Source organism: Suricata suricatta, chromosome 2 (assembly GCF_006229205.1).
Source record: "Suricata suricatta isolate VVHF042 chromosome 2, meerkat_22Aug2017_6uvM2_HiC, whole genome shotgun sequence".
Classification (NCBI taxonomy): Eukaryota; Metazoa; Chordata; class Mammalia; order Carnivora; family Herpestidae; genus Suricata; species Suricata suricatta.
Genome location: NC_043701.1, coordinates 39,867,654 through 39,885,404, shown reverse-complemented (window position 1 = coordinate 39,885,404; position 17,751 = coordinate 39,867,654). Strand labels below are relative to the sequence as shown.

Sequence of the window (17,751 nt, the reverse complement as noted above, 5' to 3'; positions counted from 1 at the left end):
AAAAAAAAAAAAGCAGAAAGAAAAAGTGCATCGGTAAAAGCAAAACCAAAACGCAAAAACCAAACGTTGCAGATATGCGTTCAGATCTGATGAGGGAATTTTTAGGAGAGATTTGAAGAATTTAACCTGACAAGTCAGTATCTGCTTATTACATGTTTGCACTACCATGTACATACTGCCCAGGACTTCATGAGCCCTTTGACTGCCTTCCCCTTGGTTTCTCGCCAAAGATGGAAAAGAATGCACCTGGGAAGCATGGCTCAGGGAGGCTAAGCAAACGCAAGGCAGCGGTTACAAAGCACAGCCCACAAGCTGCTGCTTATCCAGCCGGGGCCCCGGCTTCCTGTGCTTCTGCCGGGCTCATTCTTCACGGGCATCTCTTACAAGATGGACGTAATTTTTTCTGACATGTAAACTGACTGAAAACAAAAGGCTGTTACATAAGCCGTAATGAAGGGCAAAATGGATAGGGCTGTCAACCACCCAAGGTAGGGACATGCTCTGCCAGGCTCAGGGAGATCAGAGAATGACCTCACACCACAGGCCACCCACTACTCAGGGTGGCTGCCTGCAGGACCGGGAGCTTAAAGGTGCAACACCATTGCTAACCAGCGCCTTATGGTGTATGTTCACGCCCAGCACTAAAAATAGGGTAGTACTATATATATACTATTGCATCACCGGGAAACACTAAAATAGGACTCTGCAAATGGTCTTTTATAGGAAAAGTATTGATTACATTTCCTAGCTCTTACAAATAAATTGAAGCATCCTGGTGTTACAGGCTGCCCCAGTTGTCTCTCAGCATCACTTTGGCTCCTGCTGGTAGATGGACACATGTATGCACACACATAATGCACACACACATGCACATGCATAAACATGTATGTCTACTACCATGTTCTTCTCTAAAGAATCCACCTCGGGTACTCAACACAGTTCTATTCCAGGACACCCAACAGAGGTTTACAACGGTAGGGTATGCACAGCGGAAAGACTAAGAGGATAGGTACTGAGAGGCCATCTTTCTACCCCCAGAGGGAAATCCCCGGCTTTCACCACATCATCTCCTAATTGAAAAATTATCGAGTATTGGAGCGCCTGGGTGGCTCAGTCAGTTAGGCATCTGGCTCGGTTTCGGCTCAGGTCATGATCTCATGATTTGTGAGATCGAGCCCCACATCAGGCTCTGTGCTGACAGTGTGGAGCCTGCTTGGGATTCTCTCTCTCTTTCTCTCTCTCTCCCCTTCGTGGCCCCTCCCCCCTCAAAAAAAATGATCAAATATCACCTAAACACCCCAGCACACAATCCTTTGTGGCCTGTTATCAAAGGAGCATTTTCTTAACACTCTTCAGCCTCTCCCTGCTTGTCACCCATGCCCCCCCTCCCACGGCTCACTCATGCTTGTCCCTCCAATTCCTGCATGTCTAGCACTGCCTGTTCTTTAATCCTCATCTCCAATGTCTCCTCCATATCATTTCACGAATTCCTCAAACAGATCCTTTTTGTTCCCTTTTGGAATTTCAAAGAGCATTTTCTACTCTGTATTTTTCTCATATTACACATTAACCTTCACCTGATATTACAGCCAGCCAGCCAGCCACACACACACACACACACACACACACACACACAGAAAGAAATGGATCTCCCTTTTGGAAAGACAGAATCGTTAATTAATTAATTAAACATATACTTTACCATATGCCTATCCAGTGTTAGGGACTGTGCTGGGTACAAGGAATCAATGGTGTGCAAAATAGAAAAGGCTTTACCCCTCTAAGGAGACATCAGACTTGTGAACAAGGGAGTAGGTGCTGAAACAGGAAAAGATCCTGGACCTCCCATCAGACTCACCTTTTCTAGTCTAAGAATGTAACGGCCCACCAGAATCACAAGTGGACTGAAAACCGTAGAGAAGAGAAGGAGGCGCCAGGTCAAGCAGAGGGAACAGCACGCACAGAAGTCCAGGGGGACAGGGAATTCATTAAGCACTAAGTTCCACGAAGGTCTTGGCTTCTGCCTGGTTCACCTTTGGGACTAGAAGTTTATTGGCACAGTGCTTTAAACATAACAAATGCTTGTGAATATTGGTTGCATGAAAAAAAATGAGTCAATTCATTAGTCCCTTATTACTCTAGATTTAATAATGTGCCCCTATTCCATTGCCTGATCCAATATTATCAAGGAATCCTACAGGTGCCCAATGGGGTGCTGGCTTTCAGTGACCCACTCAGAGCGGATAGCTGAAGTCCATGGCCATGCCTCCTCCCATGCCTTAGATACCTACTGGGGGCTCAGCCAAGCTCGGCCAGCTGGAGGCGGGGCTCCCTTCAATGCACAGGAATTGCCTGGTTCTGCAGTGCTTTCCCCAGGTAAGGGAGGAATGTGCCTCCTAATTCAGCTTTCTTATCTGTCAGGGCTGCTGTAGCTCTTCTCCTAACAGACTTGGTCCCAAATATGCTCTTTGTGGTGGATTCTGCCCCAGAACAAGAGCTGAGCGGCAGGGTTTCCCCCCTTTGTGTCCTCCATTCTCTAGCCTGTCCCCTCTCCCACACTGCCCACAAGTGACAAGGAATGGCCACAGTAAGAGGAAGGGAGAATCCTTCCAGGGAGCTAAGAAGGAACACACATGACATCTCAGACAAATATAAAAATGAACATGGTCAATATCAGCTTCCATGAGCAGTAGGAAGCAGAGAATTCAGGCCAGTTTCTGAATTTCCATACAGTTAGGATGAGAATATTCAGCACTTTAATCATCAGAGCACCTGTTTTCCTTCATTACTTTGTTTTAGTTATGCAGCAAGGTGAACATCAGTGTGGTAAGGAGAAAGCATCTTTGAGCAGAAAAGGCTCCCAATCTGGAGGAAGAAGAGGAGAAGGGCAAAGGAAACTCAGAAACAAAATCAATGAAAATTCAAACGACTGGAAAACATTGAGGCAGCCGGCGGAAGCAAACAAGCAGAACAGAAACAAGGCCTCCCTGTTCAACCTGAACTGAATCTAGAGGGAGACTTTTCATCCAGCATTTTCATGTTTCCTTAAGTAGCCAGACAGCGCAGCCTAGAGGCTGATGAGGAGACTGCAGCCAGGCGACCAGGATCCTGGACCCCGCTGCTGCTACTTGCCGGCCCTGAGTATTTGGGAAGTTTTCTAGGACTCTGGAAAACTGGAAGCAAGAGAGTTTTCAAGAACAAGCAAGTGCTACCCTACTTTCTAGCCAGAGATGAGGACGTGGACTTGCTCTTGTGCTGGGTTTGACTTGAGAACCAGCAAAGTTAATGGTCTGTTCACATTCCCTTCAAACAGTTGGTGTGCATTCTTCATTCACGGTGATATCCTGAGCACGAAAAGACCATGGAGAGACCAGCATTGGGTGGGTTTCTCAGCGCAGGCAGGACTGTATGGGAGGGTCTCAGCTTTGCACAGCCACTTAGCGCTCTAAAGGCCAGAGAAAGAGCCATGCCATGAAATGCCATATCCATCTACTGCCCCACCTTGCTTGCACTGCGGTCCGTAGCCTTGGCCAAACAACTCAAGGAGTGACATTCAGTTGGCAAGAGTGTCCTTTTCCTGCCAAAACGATGCAGTCCCCATGGCAGGTTTTTAGCCTCTTAAAGCTAAAATGCCTCATTTTCTGCATCCCTAAGATAGGCATAATAGTAGCTGTGTCCTGTGCTTTGCAGAGAGGAAACGGTATACTGCATGGGAGCCTTCTGACCCACACCCCCAAGAAGATCCCCCAAATGCTGCTGTTGGTAGGAGTGGCTGCTGTGGCTGTTTTGTTACTGATCCAAAACCAATGGAAACCTCCATGGGCCACCTAAAGAATCAAACAATCCCAGAAGGCTAATCAGTTTGGTGAGCATTTTAAGAAGAGGGGCAAGAATAATAAGAAAGCAAAGGATCAGTAAACCCCTGCTACCCGTTTAACTATGTCATCCCCAGAACCATCTTAAGAGTGCGCCTCATTTCTCAGCGGAGAGACTGGAGGTGTGCCGGCGTTCACAGAGAGTCCCTCCTGCCCCCTTCTCTCCCCTTCAGAATGAACCAGTGCAACAACTGTGCCGAGACACCTGCACCAGGACAGTCCTTACGTAACCACATCCTTCTCAAATTGGTTCTTGTCCCTTCCCACTGGAAAGGTTTTGACAGTCTTCCTATACATACAAAATGCGATCCCCAGAATTAGAATCCCACGCCAAGAAGCCAGGCTCTGGTGTATAAATTACTTCCTCCCAGACTTGAAACAGGTCTGGGTGCCATGCTCACACCCCCGCTCCCCAGGTCACATCACACCAAATTCAGATTTATGAGACATTGACAACTGGTGACCATTTGGAGAAAAAGAAAAAGGAAAAAGTCTCAGGAAAAAGAATAAAAATAGAAGGCACCCTAACTCCATGCGGAGCTGTTCAATCGCTGTTAAAAGCAAGGTCAACAGTAGGCAGGGAACTGCATCAGGGGTCTCTGAGCTGACAATCTCTTCACCCTCTTGCCTGCACCCCAGGAGAGCCAGCACTATTCTCGAGGGTGCTTTGATATGATCCTACCATGGGCAAAATCACCAAGCCGGACAACAACAGCAAAGCACAGTGGGAAGAGGTGCTGGATGTTTCCAGCAACTCATCATAGATGCCAGGACCCCAATTGCTCATCTTATTCTAGACTCTGATCAAACGCTCTGGTCTAGTACCGTCCAGACTAAGTCCAAGGCACTCTCGATGGTTATCTTGGATGGAGTCAGCCAACTGAAAAGTGCTTCCTGTTGTGGACAGCAAAACTTCTTTGATGTACATTGTGGTTTTGAGCCCTTCCTGCCTCTGAAAGTTCTCACAGAAACAAATACTGTGACAGAGCCATAAGGACAGACTTAGCAGTGGGCCTGTGAGCGGGCCCCTGAGTAGCAAAAAGGCAGCGGAAAAAGAACGACGCCTTCATTAAAGAAGCTCTTTGAAGGGTATAAAATTCCTGCCCTGATAAGCACTCATGAAAATTCTCTAGAATTCATGGACTTTGGGACATATCACCCTTTAGGATTAACTCCACTTTTGAAACTACATATTTCTACTCTCTGAACCCAGCTGGTTATGGTCAAATAGAGAACTGTCCCAGTCATCCAAGGGGGAAAATGTGGCCCCTGGACTCATTAGGGCCATCAGATCCACATGGTTATATCAGTAATTACATAGCATTAACATTTTCGCAGTGCCAGGTAGGTTTCTAAGAACTTAACAACTATCAACTCAGTAATCTCCATAGTGAGCTAAGGTAGGGACTATTGCTTATGCCCATCTTACTAAGGAAGATACCGAGGTATAGAAAAGTTAAGTCAATTGTCCAAGGTCACACAGCTGATGAGCAATGGAGCTGGGATGCAAAACCAGACAGTCTGGCCCAGGGGCTGGGCTCACAAAAGCTGTAATAGATAGTCTCGAATAAAATGGACTTGTTTAGGTCACTGAGCCTGCATCCTCTAAGTGTCATCCTTGCACTTGCTGGATGGTGCCCTTTGGCTCCAAAGTGCCATGTATAAAGAAAGGATGCCAAGAAAGTGTGCACAATACACTAAAAGGTTCATGACTAACACTGTTCAATAAGTTGCCTCCTTCTGCCACAGCCATGTTTAAAAGGGGACCAAATTCTTGTACATTTTAAGCTAAAAATGGAATGTGAAAGGTCTTGGCTGAGCCAGAGGTTCTTGTGAGCCTTTTCTAAAGTCACCCTACTAAGTACTCCTCCTTCTCAAGCACATCTGAGTGATTCTTTATAAAGACATCTTCAGCCTGGATAGCAACTAATGCACATGCCTTTGTTAGGAGCGCCCCCTAGTGACAGAAAACAGATTCAGCTCTAACAGGAGCTCTAAATGGCCCTCTTCCAGTACAATGGGTGCTCAACAGGAAAGCATCTGGAAAAACAGGAAGCAGGGGAAAGCTGTCTCCTCACTCAGTTTTCAGGAGTCATCCCTGAAAAATTTTGCCTAGAGTTAAAATAAATTACAGTAAAATATTGAAGAGGAAGAGGAAGTTCAAATATTGCTATGACAATAAAAAATTCTCTTTTAAAACATTTCCTTTAAAAATATCAAAACATGGGGCACCTGGATGGCTCAATCGGCGGAGCATGTGACTCTCGATCTCAGGGTGGTGAATTCAAGCCCCAAGTTGGGTGCGGAGCCTACTTCAGAAAAAAATTTAAAAAGAAAAATATTTAAATATCAAAACATTTCACAAGTACAATTATTCATGTGTTCCTGTCCAGGGAGTAAGGGCCGATGTACTTTTCACCACCTCCAGGGCCAGCCACAGCAGGTAAATGCCAGAGGTTCTGGGGCTGACTCTGGGAGGAGATTATCTGCCCCTCTAAGCTCCTGCCCCCGCTAAGGGGAATAACACGGCACATATGTATATCAGTGACCTGATGGAAATGGCAGAGACAACATAGGCCCTGTGGCAGGCAAAGGACAGAGGAAAAGGGGGCCCACCCTCCACCTCCCACAGTAAGAGGGCATGCTTGGGCTGCCCCTACAAGCCACACTGGATCAGTTTTGACTGTTCTTCCCTAATCCAGCCAGATGGCAAAGCAAGATCAGGAAAGGAAAGATCTGCAAGTGTTCCGCATGGAGCTTCTTGCTGTCTCTCTCCATCACCAGGAAGCGTGATGACACTGACCTGGGGTAGAGGGGGTCGTATGAGGCTGCTCCACCCTGAAGAGCCTGCTTCACAGGACTCTCCGTCCCAGTGATCTGCTCTGCTGGGTTCACTGATGGCAAATACAGCCTGATATCTGATCTTTCTGGGCCCTGCCAGAGATCTTTCCAGAGCTAACTTTCCCTCTTCCACATGTGCAATTGCAACTTCAACAAAACTACCTGTAAGGATGCAGGTCTGATTCAGGTTTCCCCTCTGACCTTGAAGGCCAGCTAACACCATTAACATTTCTGGGGGCGGGCCTAAAGATGGAGGTTAAGCCTAGTCACGCCCTACCTGAGGGTCCTGGGTCCACTCTGTAATTGGTTAAAGTTACTGTCAATGATGTGATGCTATAATGATTGGACCCCTGTACCTGTGTCCCCATTTCCTGTAACTCCCCCTTCCCAAACTCATAGAAGGCCCTGCCCCGCCATGTTCGGGGCTCGCTCCACATGGATCCACTGTGTGTTGTTGAAGTCTGTGAGCCGGAGTTTAGGCTGGCCGGGCCTAAATTCGTAATAAAGCCCTTTGCTTTTGCATGCATGCTTCGGCCTCCCTGGCAGTCTCTGGTTTCTGGGGGCGATATTAAGATCTGGGTACAACATAAGGTGTCTGCACTTAAAACCAAATGTGAAGGCAGCATGTGCCACGTTCTGTATTATTTAACCAGAAACATTCGTGGAAGACCTACAGAGCCTGGACATGTAAGGACAGGACACTGGTGGTCTTTTCTTCATCTGTAAGGAAGGAGCCCCTTGAAAGACATGAGTCCCACTTGCCAATGAAGGATGCGAACACAGCTGCCTGCAACTTTTGCCTCAACTCTTGGCAGCTTCGTGGAATGCCCTCAGTTGGCTGCTTTCCTTTCAGAACCCCACCTTGCTATGTGTTGGAGTGAGAAAGAAACAAGGCAGAGATAAATGCAAAAAAATGTCCAAGAGGCTCAAGTAGTCCCTATCATCAAGGCCAAAGTCTCAATGACATCTTTGAACGTCTAACTCAGGAAGTGGCTACGTAAAAGAAAAAAATTGAAAAATGATTGTATCAGATTCTATTCACCTTAGAAAAGTATACTAAGAATCAGCTCGGAGTTCCCTAGCCAGCTCTGTACCCCATCCCAATAATGCTGGTTCACTGGGACTTCACTGACCATCCCTACCCCTTCCACATTATTGCTGCCACGTTTTGATTATGTGTGTTTTTAACCTCAAAGTACATTATTACTATGGTTTCCACAGTCCATATTCATTTTGCTTTTCCGTTTCCAGTGCATTGTTTCCTGCGTGTTCATGTTAAGACAGAAGATAATACTAGATGTACAGACTATTATATCTCATATAAAAGGCCTCCATGATAGCATGAGGAAGAAATAATTGAGAATGAGAGGCAGGATATGTGGGTACTAGAGAAAAGCTCATCTGCCATGAACAACAGACAAATCTCAATGAACAGCTGTGCATCTTAGAGTGTTCCTAGCCCCTGAAAATCTCCAATGAAGGCTAAAGGGAGCCCCCCACCCCACCCTGGAAATCCTAAGCCCCTGTCTTGGTCCTACAACTTCACTCTCCGCAGGCTGATAAGCAGAGCTGCCAGGTCACCAGGTGTCCCAGGGTTGTTTGTCCAAGTTTGGAGGCAGGGTGAGGGTGGGGGTTCTGGTTGGGAATCAATGTCTGTGGTTTTGTGCCATCTGGTGGCTGATTCTGTTCCAGCTTCACTAATAACTGGAATCTTCCCACTAGTTACACCAGCAAAAGTGCGAATGATTAGGACTGGGTCTTTGCTGCATTTCAGATGGGGAAAGTGGGTGTGTGATCAGAAGGCACCAGGTCGCAGTGCCCACAAGGCAGAATATAGACGACCTGCTTCCAAGGAACAGGCAAACACAGAGTCTGCCTGCAGATTCACTAAGACAGAACCATGCAAGTGTCTCAGTCACCGGACTCCCTCAACCAACATCCCCCAGGAGTCTCTCAGGTGGAAAGGATGGTCTGGGACTGGATGGACTGGCAAGGACTGGCCAGAGCTTCCTGGAAGAGCACACCAGCACACACAGCGACCTCCTAAATTCCGCATGGCTAAAACTTCGAGAATTTCAGTAAATGACAGTTCAGAAAAATACCAGTTGTCTCTTGCTTTTCTGACCTGTTGTTTATTGGCTCACATATTTAACCACTTGAAAGCAGAGTGCTCGGCTAGGAATACTACCCTAATTATCAAATAATCCATGTGGGAAAATGTGACTTACTTTATAAAAAGTCGCTTCACCTTGTAGTTAGTAGAGATGCCTCGTTGCAAAGGCGGCGGGGGGGAGGGGGGGATGAGGAAAACTGCACAATGAGGTACATGTCAAAATTTACGTTCTACAATTCCCGCACAGGTCTTCTGAATTCTTACTGTCTCTGTGCTCCAAGGGACCAGATCACATTCTCAGCAAAAAAAAAAAAAAAACCTTATGAGAAAGTCCCATCAGGAATGATGCAGAAATATAAGCCAAGTCCCCCACAGGCAGGGGATAGAGCACATTCTCCTCTACTTACAGTGACTGCGGAATGAAAATCCCCCTGATCTCAAGAACCTGGTTTTTTCGTATGGCAGCAGTTTCCAGGCAGCTTTTGACTCCAAACAAATGAATCAATGTCCCCCATGTCTCCTGAGCAGTGTGCCAAGTGCTGGGTGGATATTGTTACACCTACACTGGTCAGCTAGCGGAGGGTAGGCTTTCTCTTCCTCACGGATCAGGTACAGGCCACGGGCCTGGGAGGGAACTGAGGCTGGGGCTGCCAGGACCCTCCTCTCCAGGGCTTGCCCCTGACTGAAAGCCTCCCAGGCACTGGCAGTGCAGCCGATGCTCCCTATTTCCTGTAGCCATGTTCTATGAAGTCACGGAAAATCCGGGTATAACAAATACTGAGCCGTTGCTTCCCCGGGGGGGAATACAGCATTAGGCTAGGTCCAGTCTCTGGTCACGTGATTTCCGCCAAGCAATTGATCTATAACCTTGTCTTATGTATTTTTTAAGACAGTTTAATTAATGTATATTGTTGGTTCATTAACGTTGAACTATCGGCAATCACACAGGAACACAGGCTTGACCTGAGTTTATCTAACACACACATTTCCCCCCCTAAGGCGCATCCCAGCTCTGTGCACTTACAAAATCCAGCAGCACATCAATGCCTCGTGTGGGGACCACTTTAAACAGCAACACAAAGCACAGGTTTCAAAAATCAAGGCCCTGGCTCGACTATGAAAAGGACTCCCGTTTATAGTATTGGAGATGAAACAAGAAGGCAGAACGTCCCCTTGCCGGACTTCATGTCTGCAAATGACTAGGAAAGCAGAAGCATTGATTTTGGGGTTACAAATAAATTCTAGCAAACAGCTGGATTTGCAAATATGAATGAGGACTATTTCAAACTCCTTCAAATTTAAAATTCTCTATAACCTGTTCTCTCTTGCAAAGCCAATTCGACTTCTCTCCGCATGCAAGCTAAATGTCCGCCCATGACACATGTTTGCAGTTTCCTAAAGCACATACTGTTCTTCCATCGGTAACTCTTATTTTGAACCATGCACTTTCTCACTATCTTCTTGGGACAACTTAGACACTCCCAGGCCCCATCACCCAATAATAATATCAACAGTAATTGTAACATCGGCATAACGGCATCTAAATTCATAGTCTGCTTACTAAGCGCCAGGCACTATTCGGTGTGATTTACAAGTATCTGCTAATTTAATTCACACAACAAATCTACCAATACAGACAGCTCTTATACCCCAGATTTAAGATGAGAAAATTAAGACATGAAAATGTCAAGTCATCTGCCCACATCAGCCTGTGAGTAGGGGAGTCAGGAATCAGCCCTGGACAGCCTGAGTTCGGACCCAAGTTTAATCCCAATGTCATGCTAACAGTTATGGTTAAATTCTAGCAGCTTCCTCCTGTGGTAGGGAAACAGGGAACGGGGCTGGAGATGGAGAAGCCATGGATAGAGACACATCTCACTTCATTCCTTGCCATCTGTATTGGAGAAAAAATATATTAAAATGACACCAAGCACTGCATATGCAATTGCATATGATTATACTAGTGTGACGATGCATAATTTTCTTCTATCATCTAGGAAGTAGAAAATCCTCTAAAAATTTTAACATGAGTGTGTATTAATCACTAATTTTTTTTAAATATTCTCTCATCCTTTGATATCCTGGGTCCTTGTTAAGACAGGAGGAACTGCCCTTCCCAGGGTTAGCTGATTCCTACAGATAGGAAGCATGCCTTTCATCTGCCAGATAACAGGCAACTAGGGGCAAACTCTATGAGGTTATTCAAAGAGGTAAACCTATGTACACTTATCTTGCCTTCATTTTTCTCATGGAAAGCACAACAAAAAGTCATGTCCAAGTTTTCCCCTCACTCTCTGCCTCCTCACCACCACTGCTTTTCCACATGGCCCTGTGTGGGGTGACATGCTCCCTCTCTTTTAATTTTTTTATGTTTTTATTTTATTTTTTAGAGACAGAGAGAGACCATGAGAGCAGGGGAGGGTCAGAGAGAGAGGGAGACACAGAATCCGAAGCAGGCTCCAGGATCTGAACTAGCTGTCAGCACAGAGCCCAACGCAGGGCTCAAACCGACGAACCGTGAGATCATGACTTGAGCTGAAGCTGGATGCTTAACCGACTGAGCCATCCAGGCGCCCCGACACGCTCCCTCTCTTGACAACAGTGAGTAATATAGTATCTTTTCAACAACCATCATTTCCATTTGACATGCTAGTCTCAGCAAACCTGATCATGATCAAACCTACTTTTAGAAGAGAATCCTGGGGCACCTGGGTGGCTCAGTCGGTTAAGCGTCTGACTTTGGCTCAGGTCAGGATCTCAAGGTCCATGAATTCAAGCCCCGCGTCAGGCTCTGTGCTGACAGCTAGCTCAGAGCCTGGAGCCTGCTTCAGATTGTGTGTCTCCCTTTCTCTCTGACCCTCCCCTGCTTGCTCTCTGTCTCTCTTTCAAAATAAATACACATTTAAAAGATTATTTTTAAAAGAAATAAAAGAATCTTAATTCAAAAATAATATTTTTCTCAATGTCCTTTTCCACTTTCACATCTTAGTCACTTTTTTCTCTTAAGACAATCTGAAAATGTTAAGGGAAATATTTATCAAAACTTTTCATATTAAAGCACATTATATTGCTCAGAAACACTTTCTTTTAAAAATGAGTTTGGGGCACCTGGGTGGGTTAGTCGGTTAAACATCCCACTTCGGCTCAGGTCATGATCTCACAGTCTGTGGGTTCGAGCCCCATGTCGGGCTCTATGCTGACAGCTCAGAGCCTGGAGCCTGTTTTGGATTCTGTGTCTCCCTCTATCTGCCCCTCCCCTGCTCACACTCTGTCTCGCTCTCTCTCGAAAATAAATAAACAGTAAAATAAATAAATAAATAAATAAAAGTGAGTTAATTTTTGGTCCCAGTCAAACTAAAGGAATAGGGGATGGGAGGCATTGAGAAAAAAAAAAAAAAAAACCAAAAAACTCAGCTTTGTCCAGCTTCAACACCTGCCTTAGTTCAAGAGAGATCAGAAAAAAACCCTACCTGGGTGGCTCAGTCATTAAGCATCTGACCTCAGCTCACGTCATGATCTCACAGTTCATGAGTTCAAGTCCCACATCAGGTGAGCACAAGCCCTGCTTTAGATAAAACACAAGCCCCAAGTGAGCCCCGCTTCTCTCCCACTCCCTCTCTCTGCCCTTCACTCACAGGTACCCTTTCTTTGTCTCTGAAAGAAAAAGAAAAAAAGGAACAAAGAAAGAAAGAAAGAAAGAAGTGTGAACTACAGATATGTCCTTTTTAATGACTGTCCCACAAACTGGACAAAGGCAAAAATCACAAGCAGAGAAGCTACCAATTAGACATCTGATGGGTTTCTAGCCAGAAACACAACTCTTCACAGAGTATGAAAACCATTTGGCACAGTTCTTGGTCATTATAATCAACAAGATACAGTTTGTATTCAGGCATTTCCCCGGGTTTCAAAATAAAGTCGTTCTAAATAGAATCTGCCTTCCATCACCTTGAGAAATGCATGCGCCCTTCCCTTCTTATTTCCAACAAGAACAGTTCTATCTGAGACCACCCTGACCCCTCCTCCCCCCCAGGGACCTTTAAAGGCACGTCCATTTGGAAACTAGAGAATCGTGAACTGAAATTAAGCCACTTTGTTTTAGAGGCAGATGCTTTTCTGTGTTATGACTAACCATACACGCCATTTAGCCACTTTATATTGAGATTTCGGAGTTATTTCATCAGAAAACTCTGCCCTGTTGGAATGCTGTGCTGAGAAGAGACGTAAGACCATCTGCCTTCTCAAAGGTGCTGTGCTTAATTATCTTTGGACAACTGTTCTGTTTGCCTTGGGGGAGCAACTACTTTTTCTGCTTTGGAAAACTAAACAAGCTGCCGGTGACTTCTGTGATATGCACTCTCCACAAGAAAAGAAGGGAAGTGGCATTTGCTGGGCACATCCTCCGTTCCATGTGCCACTCACTAGCAGATGATCTTTGATGGCCTTCCAACAACCTTGAAATAGAACAGTAGCTGCATGGTTGAGGAACCTGATGCCTGAACAGGTGAAATATCAGGCCCACTGGTCCAGTGGCTTGTAATTAGGAAAGGTGGAATTAAAACCTAGTCCCACTGCGCTCCGAAAACTTGTCATTTGACACTTCCTGGGCATTGTCTCCTTAGGAGATATGAAACGAGAAACAATAATCTTCATCTTATGAGTTGAAATTTTTCTTCAAAGAGATCCAAAAGATTATCCAAATCTCAACTCCAACAGGAAGGAGTTCACTAAGGGAATAGGCAAGACTATTCTTCTTTCAGAAGCACACAGAGAATTCTGCTCAGAACTGCTTACAACACCTGGAGATTTTTAAGGCCACTTGTATCCCACCAGCATTTTTGCACGACGGTCTCTAGGTGGCGCAATGAGCGCACGATTCCATTTACTGAGGCTGGTCTGTTTCTGGCGGTCTGGGCATGCAAAGCTGAAAATCTCTGCTTGTCAAAGCCGTTGGAAATTTTCCACCATTAGAAATCATTACTAACTCATCTTTCCAATTTCTCAACTCTCTGATGCAAGAGAGTGGCCTAGAAGAAGTTTCAGGGAAGGACGAACGAACATTGAAAACTAAAAAAAAAAAAAAAAAACATGAAAAAATAAAGGAAACCACCACTCTCTTTCAGTCATTCTATGTTCCAGGTCTCTGCTTTTTCCTTTGAAAGGAGGCCACAGCAGACCTAAAGCCTTAAAATCACATCAAATTAATTTTCAGTGAAAAACTCCATTGGTTTCCCTAAAATATTTGAAGCAGAACACTCAGCAGACACTGGAAACCAAGATATACTCGAATACTGAACTGTGGAAGGAATTCACATCATGTTAACACAGAAGGAGCTACATTAAGAAAAGTCCCTCAGAGTTTGTCTCATGAAATAGCCTGATGATTTCACACAGGACCAGAGCATGAAAACCAAAAGGGGGATTTCTCATACCTCCCACCCCCATGACATATACCCTTCCTAGAGATCTGTAATAATCCTAAGAACCGGTAATAATCCAAGTCCGGTAAGTGTTCTTCCCCCAATCTGCCTCTCTCCTTTGTCTTTCACACATCTGGCCAGAAGGAGAAAGGACACTGTGCTTTCTAGGATCCAAATGCACCCTAACAAAAACCACTAGCCCCTAGGGCAGAGACAAAATGAGTCCCGGATGCCATCATGTAGAAAGAACTAGAGTTGTGCATTTCCTACATAGTCCAAATGTACTGGAAATCCAGGTAATAGCCGAGGAAGACAATGAAATGGAAGTAACTCAAGCAAACCCTACAGCCAGGCTCTCCATCAGGACAAGATGTCAGAATCAGCTGTGAGTGTTTTGAAATACATATGCCTTGATCTCTTCCCAGGCTGTTTTGATAAGATTTGAGGATAGGAGAGATTGGGTGATTTTCCAAAGTTTCCCTGGTGATTTGGATAGGCCTTGTTCAACATGCTAAGGTAAAATCCAGAAAGAACTGGGTGGGGAGATAAAACAGGAGCCCCATCCACATTCCCTCAGCCATATCCCTGATAAATAGGTGTTCTGACTCTTGATTCCTGCTCAGGTCATATCTCACGGTTTGTGGGTTTGAGCCCCGTGTCAGGCTCTGTGCTGACAGCGTGGAACCTGCTTGGGATTCTCTCTCTTCCTCTCTCTCTGCCCCTCCCCTGCTGGCACTCTCTCTCTCTCAAAAACTGAATAAGTAGACATCAAAAAATATGATTTATGATGATATAAAAACGATGTCACAGTACCTCTATAAAGTAAGTTGCAAAGCACAATATTATGTTTGACAAGTATACTTATTAGAAAAGATATATTAAGGTTATCACTATAAAAACATAACTTACCAGATTGTTTTTAGTTTAGGAAATATTAGAGAAGTTTAAAAAAATAGTCACCCTGATCCATTGGATTAAAGTGGAAATGACTCAGCATTTGTGGAAAGGACAGCCATTTGGTAACATCAACAACATTAAAAATATATTCCAGAGAAATGGCAGTCCCACAATTTATCCTAATAACTTGATCATAGATGTGTATAAATAATGGGTGGCAAAAACATTAATTGTAGACTTACTGGTAATTTCAAAACATTGAAATGCTCAGTAAAAGGAATGATTAAATAATCTGTAGTCCATTCAGATAATGAAAAACTCTTCAGTAATGAAAAACAGTATAAATAAACTCATGTGGAAATATTTTCAAAGACAATACCCATGAAAGGCAAGTTTTCCCAAATACCCTATAAACCATGATACTGATGTATAGAACATTAATATTTGTGTGTGTTTATGTGTGTGTGTGTGTGTGTGTGTGTGTGTGTGTGTTAAAGAGGAGTGTATTTGGAAAAAAACTGAGATGCCTGGTGATTTCTAATTCCTGAAGCCAACATCTCATTTTTTGCTGTTTACATTGGAGCCCGAATTTTACACCTGCAGAATTTGAGATTAATTAGCTCAAAGTCATGGGAGAAATGCAGTGATGATATGAAGGCAAGATAGGAGCCCAAGTCGAAACAAAAACAACAGATTATATTCAGGACAAGCCGTGTTCTGATGTGTAAACGGAAAAAAAGAAAATCTAGGAACCCACAGCAGGTGCCCATGGCAAGGCAAAACTTGTAGGAAAATATAAATCACAGAAACCTCATTGTGAATACACGTCCAGAGACTCCCAGCTTGATTTTGATACAAAACCCATGTTAATCCGATCACGAATCCAGTAAGAAGATCCACCACACCATTGCCACCACCCACTGTATTCGAATAGAACCCTAAGCATCTTGTGAAGCCAATTTAATGAAGTCTGGATGCATTCCGGGCTAACTACACTTAATCAGAACCGCATAAACAAACTCAGTGTTAGTCACACTTGTGCAAGTTATTCCGCTTCGCTGCGGCCAGAAGAGATTTTCCTGTGATCCTGTTTAAACCAGCTAAACATCTGGAAAGTATGGAAACTATTCTGTGAGGCGCAAGAGGACCACACGCTCGGAGGGGCCGTTGGTTGTGTGGCTGAGGTCAGACCCCTGATGTTGGAAGGAGAGCACTTACTGCAGACAGCTTACTTACAATGAAGCCAAGTTTTTTATAATCCCGGGTGTACATGGACTTGCGTTTCTCCATGCTGCCACTGCTGTTATTAGGTTCAGACTCAGCATCAAAAGCAATTCTTCGAAGTTCAAATATGATGTCCCTCTGAGCCTGAAGGCATTAGGGAGAGGGGAAAAAAAGGGCAGGGAAGAGCTGCTTTCATTGTGTGACATTTCATACACTCCCTCTTTCCCCCCAGGGTGTAAATGAATCACTGCTTTCAGGCAAAAGAAAAACAGATAAAAGACAACCAATGTCCTAAGTTGGGGCTCTGCATAGTTCCCTGCCACTCTGCCTGCTGGTCAGCCCTGGCAACCTTCCACGATCCTCCCCGTGGCCAAGTCAGTTGGAATACTGGGGTCAATCGCCTCGTGAAGTTCTAAATGGAGCCCCAAGCATGATGGAAGGCTTGGGCTCGGGGAAAGCCAAGTTCAAGAACCTGGGACTTCCACACTGTTCAAAACAAAGAGAGGCATGGAGGTTTATGAACAGCGTTCAAGTGACAAGAGATCCTGGCCTCCACTAAGAAGTGACTTCACAGAAACAAACCCTTAAAAATGGCTAAAAGGGTACTTTCTTGTTACATATATCTTATCACGATAAGAGAAAAATGTATGTTTTAAGTTAATATAAGGAAGCATTTCCAAACAGGGAGGGCCGTCCCACATTACGATGCATTGCCTTCCATCACTATACGTGGTAAGATGACAGTCTCATCTCTCTGGGAGGATTACACTTGGCCTTGCCAAAAGTCCGGGGCTTGTTGGACAGCCTCTCAAAGCCTCTCCATCATTCTTAATCGTGTGGCCTCGAGCCATGACGATGTGCCGCGGCCGTGACACACTTCACATGTGCAGTTCACATCTGCACTAGATCAGGCCCTCACGTGCCAATAATGAGTGTTTTCCTTTCCAAAGCTGCAGCGCTGTTGAAGTTGAAAATGTGCTACAGCAGGGCTCCCAGCTGTTCCCTCTCACTCTGTCCTCACGCAGTAACGTTCCCCCAAAGCCTTCTGTGTGGAGACATAACCTCTCACACACAACAGCCAGACACCAACGGCCAACCAAAACGCTGGCCCAGAAGTCAGGTGCTACCCGGGACCCCCCGCCCTCGGGACTGACGACTGGAGAATGGAAATCAATTCCTCGATCTGCAGAATCAGTATCACACAGAGCAACCAAATGGCTCTGGTTGTCCTGAAACGTGACCCCAGAGCCCTTACCATTGAAGGTATTGGGACCAAAAGCCAAGGTCCCTGGCCGGGTGACATCAGGCTTTCTCATCCAACACAGGAAGAATATGCATGTGTTTGATGTATAATGAAGTAATCCATTTGCTTTATTCTCTG

At 45.0% G+C, this 17,751-nt stretch overlaps 1 protein-coding gene across 4 annotated transcripts in view; it reads right to left on the bottom strand.

Annotated features, from left to right (window-relative positions):
• ELMO1 (engulfment and cell motility 1) overlaps nt 1-17,751 on the bottom strand; it is a 522,106-nt gene that overhangs the window by 305,032 nt on the left and 199,323 nt on the right. For all 4 annotated transcript variants that reach the window (XM_029924925.1, XM_029924946.1, XM_029924936.1 and 1 more), the window contains one exon: nt 16,383-16,514. In XM_029924925.1, coding sequence (XP_029780785.1) covers nt 16,383-16,514 — 132 coding nt within the window. The remainder of the gene's footprint in view (nt 1-16,382; nt 16,515-17,751) is intronic.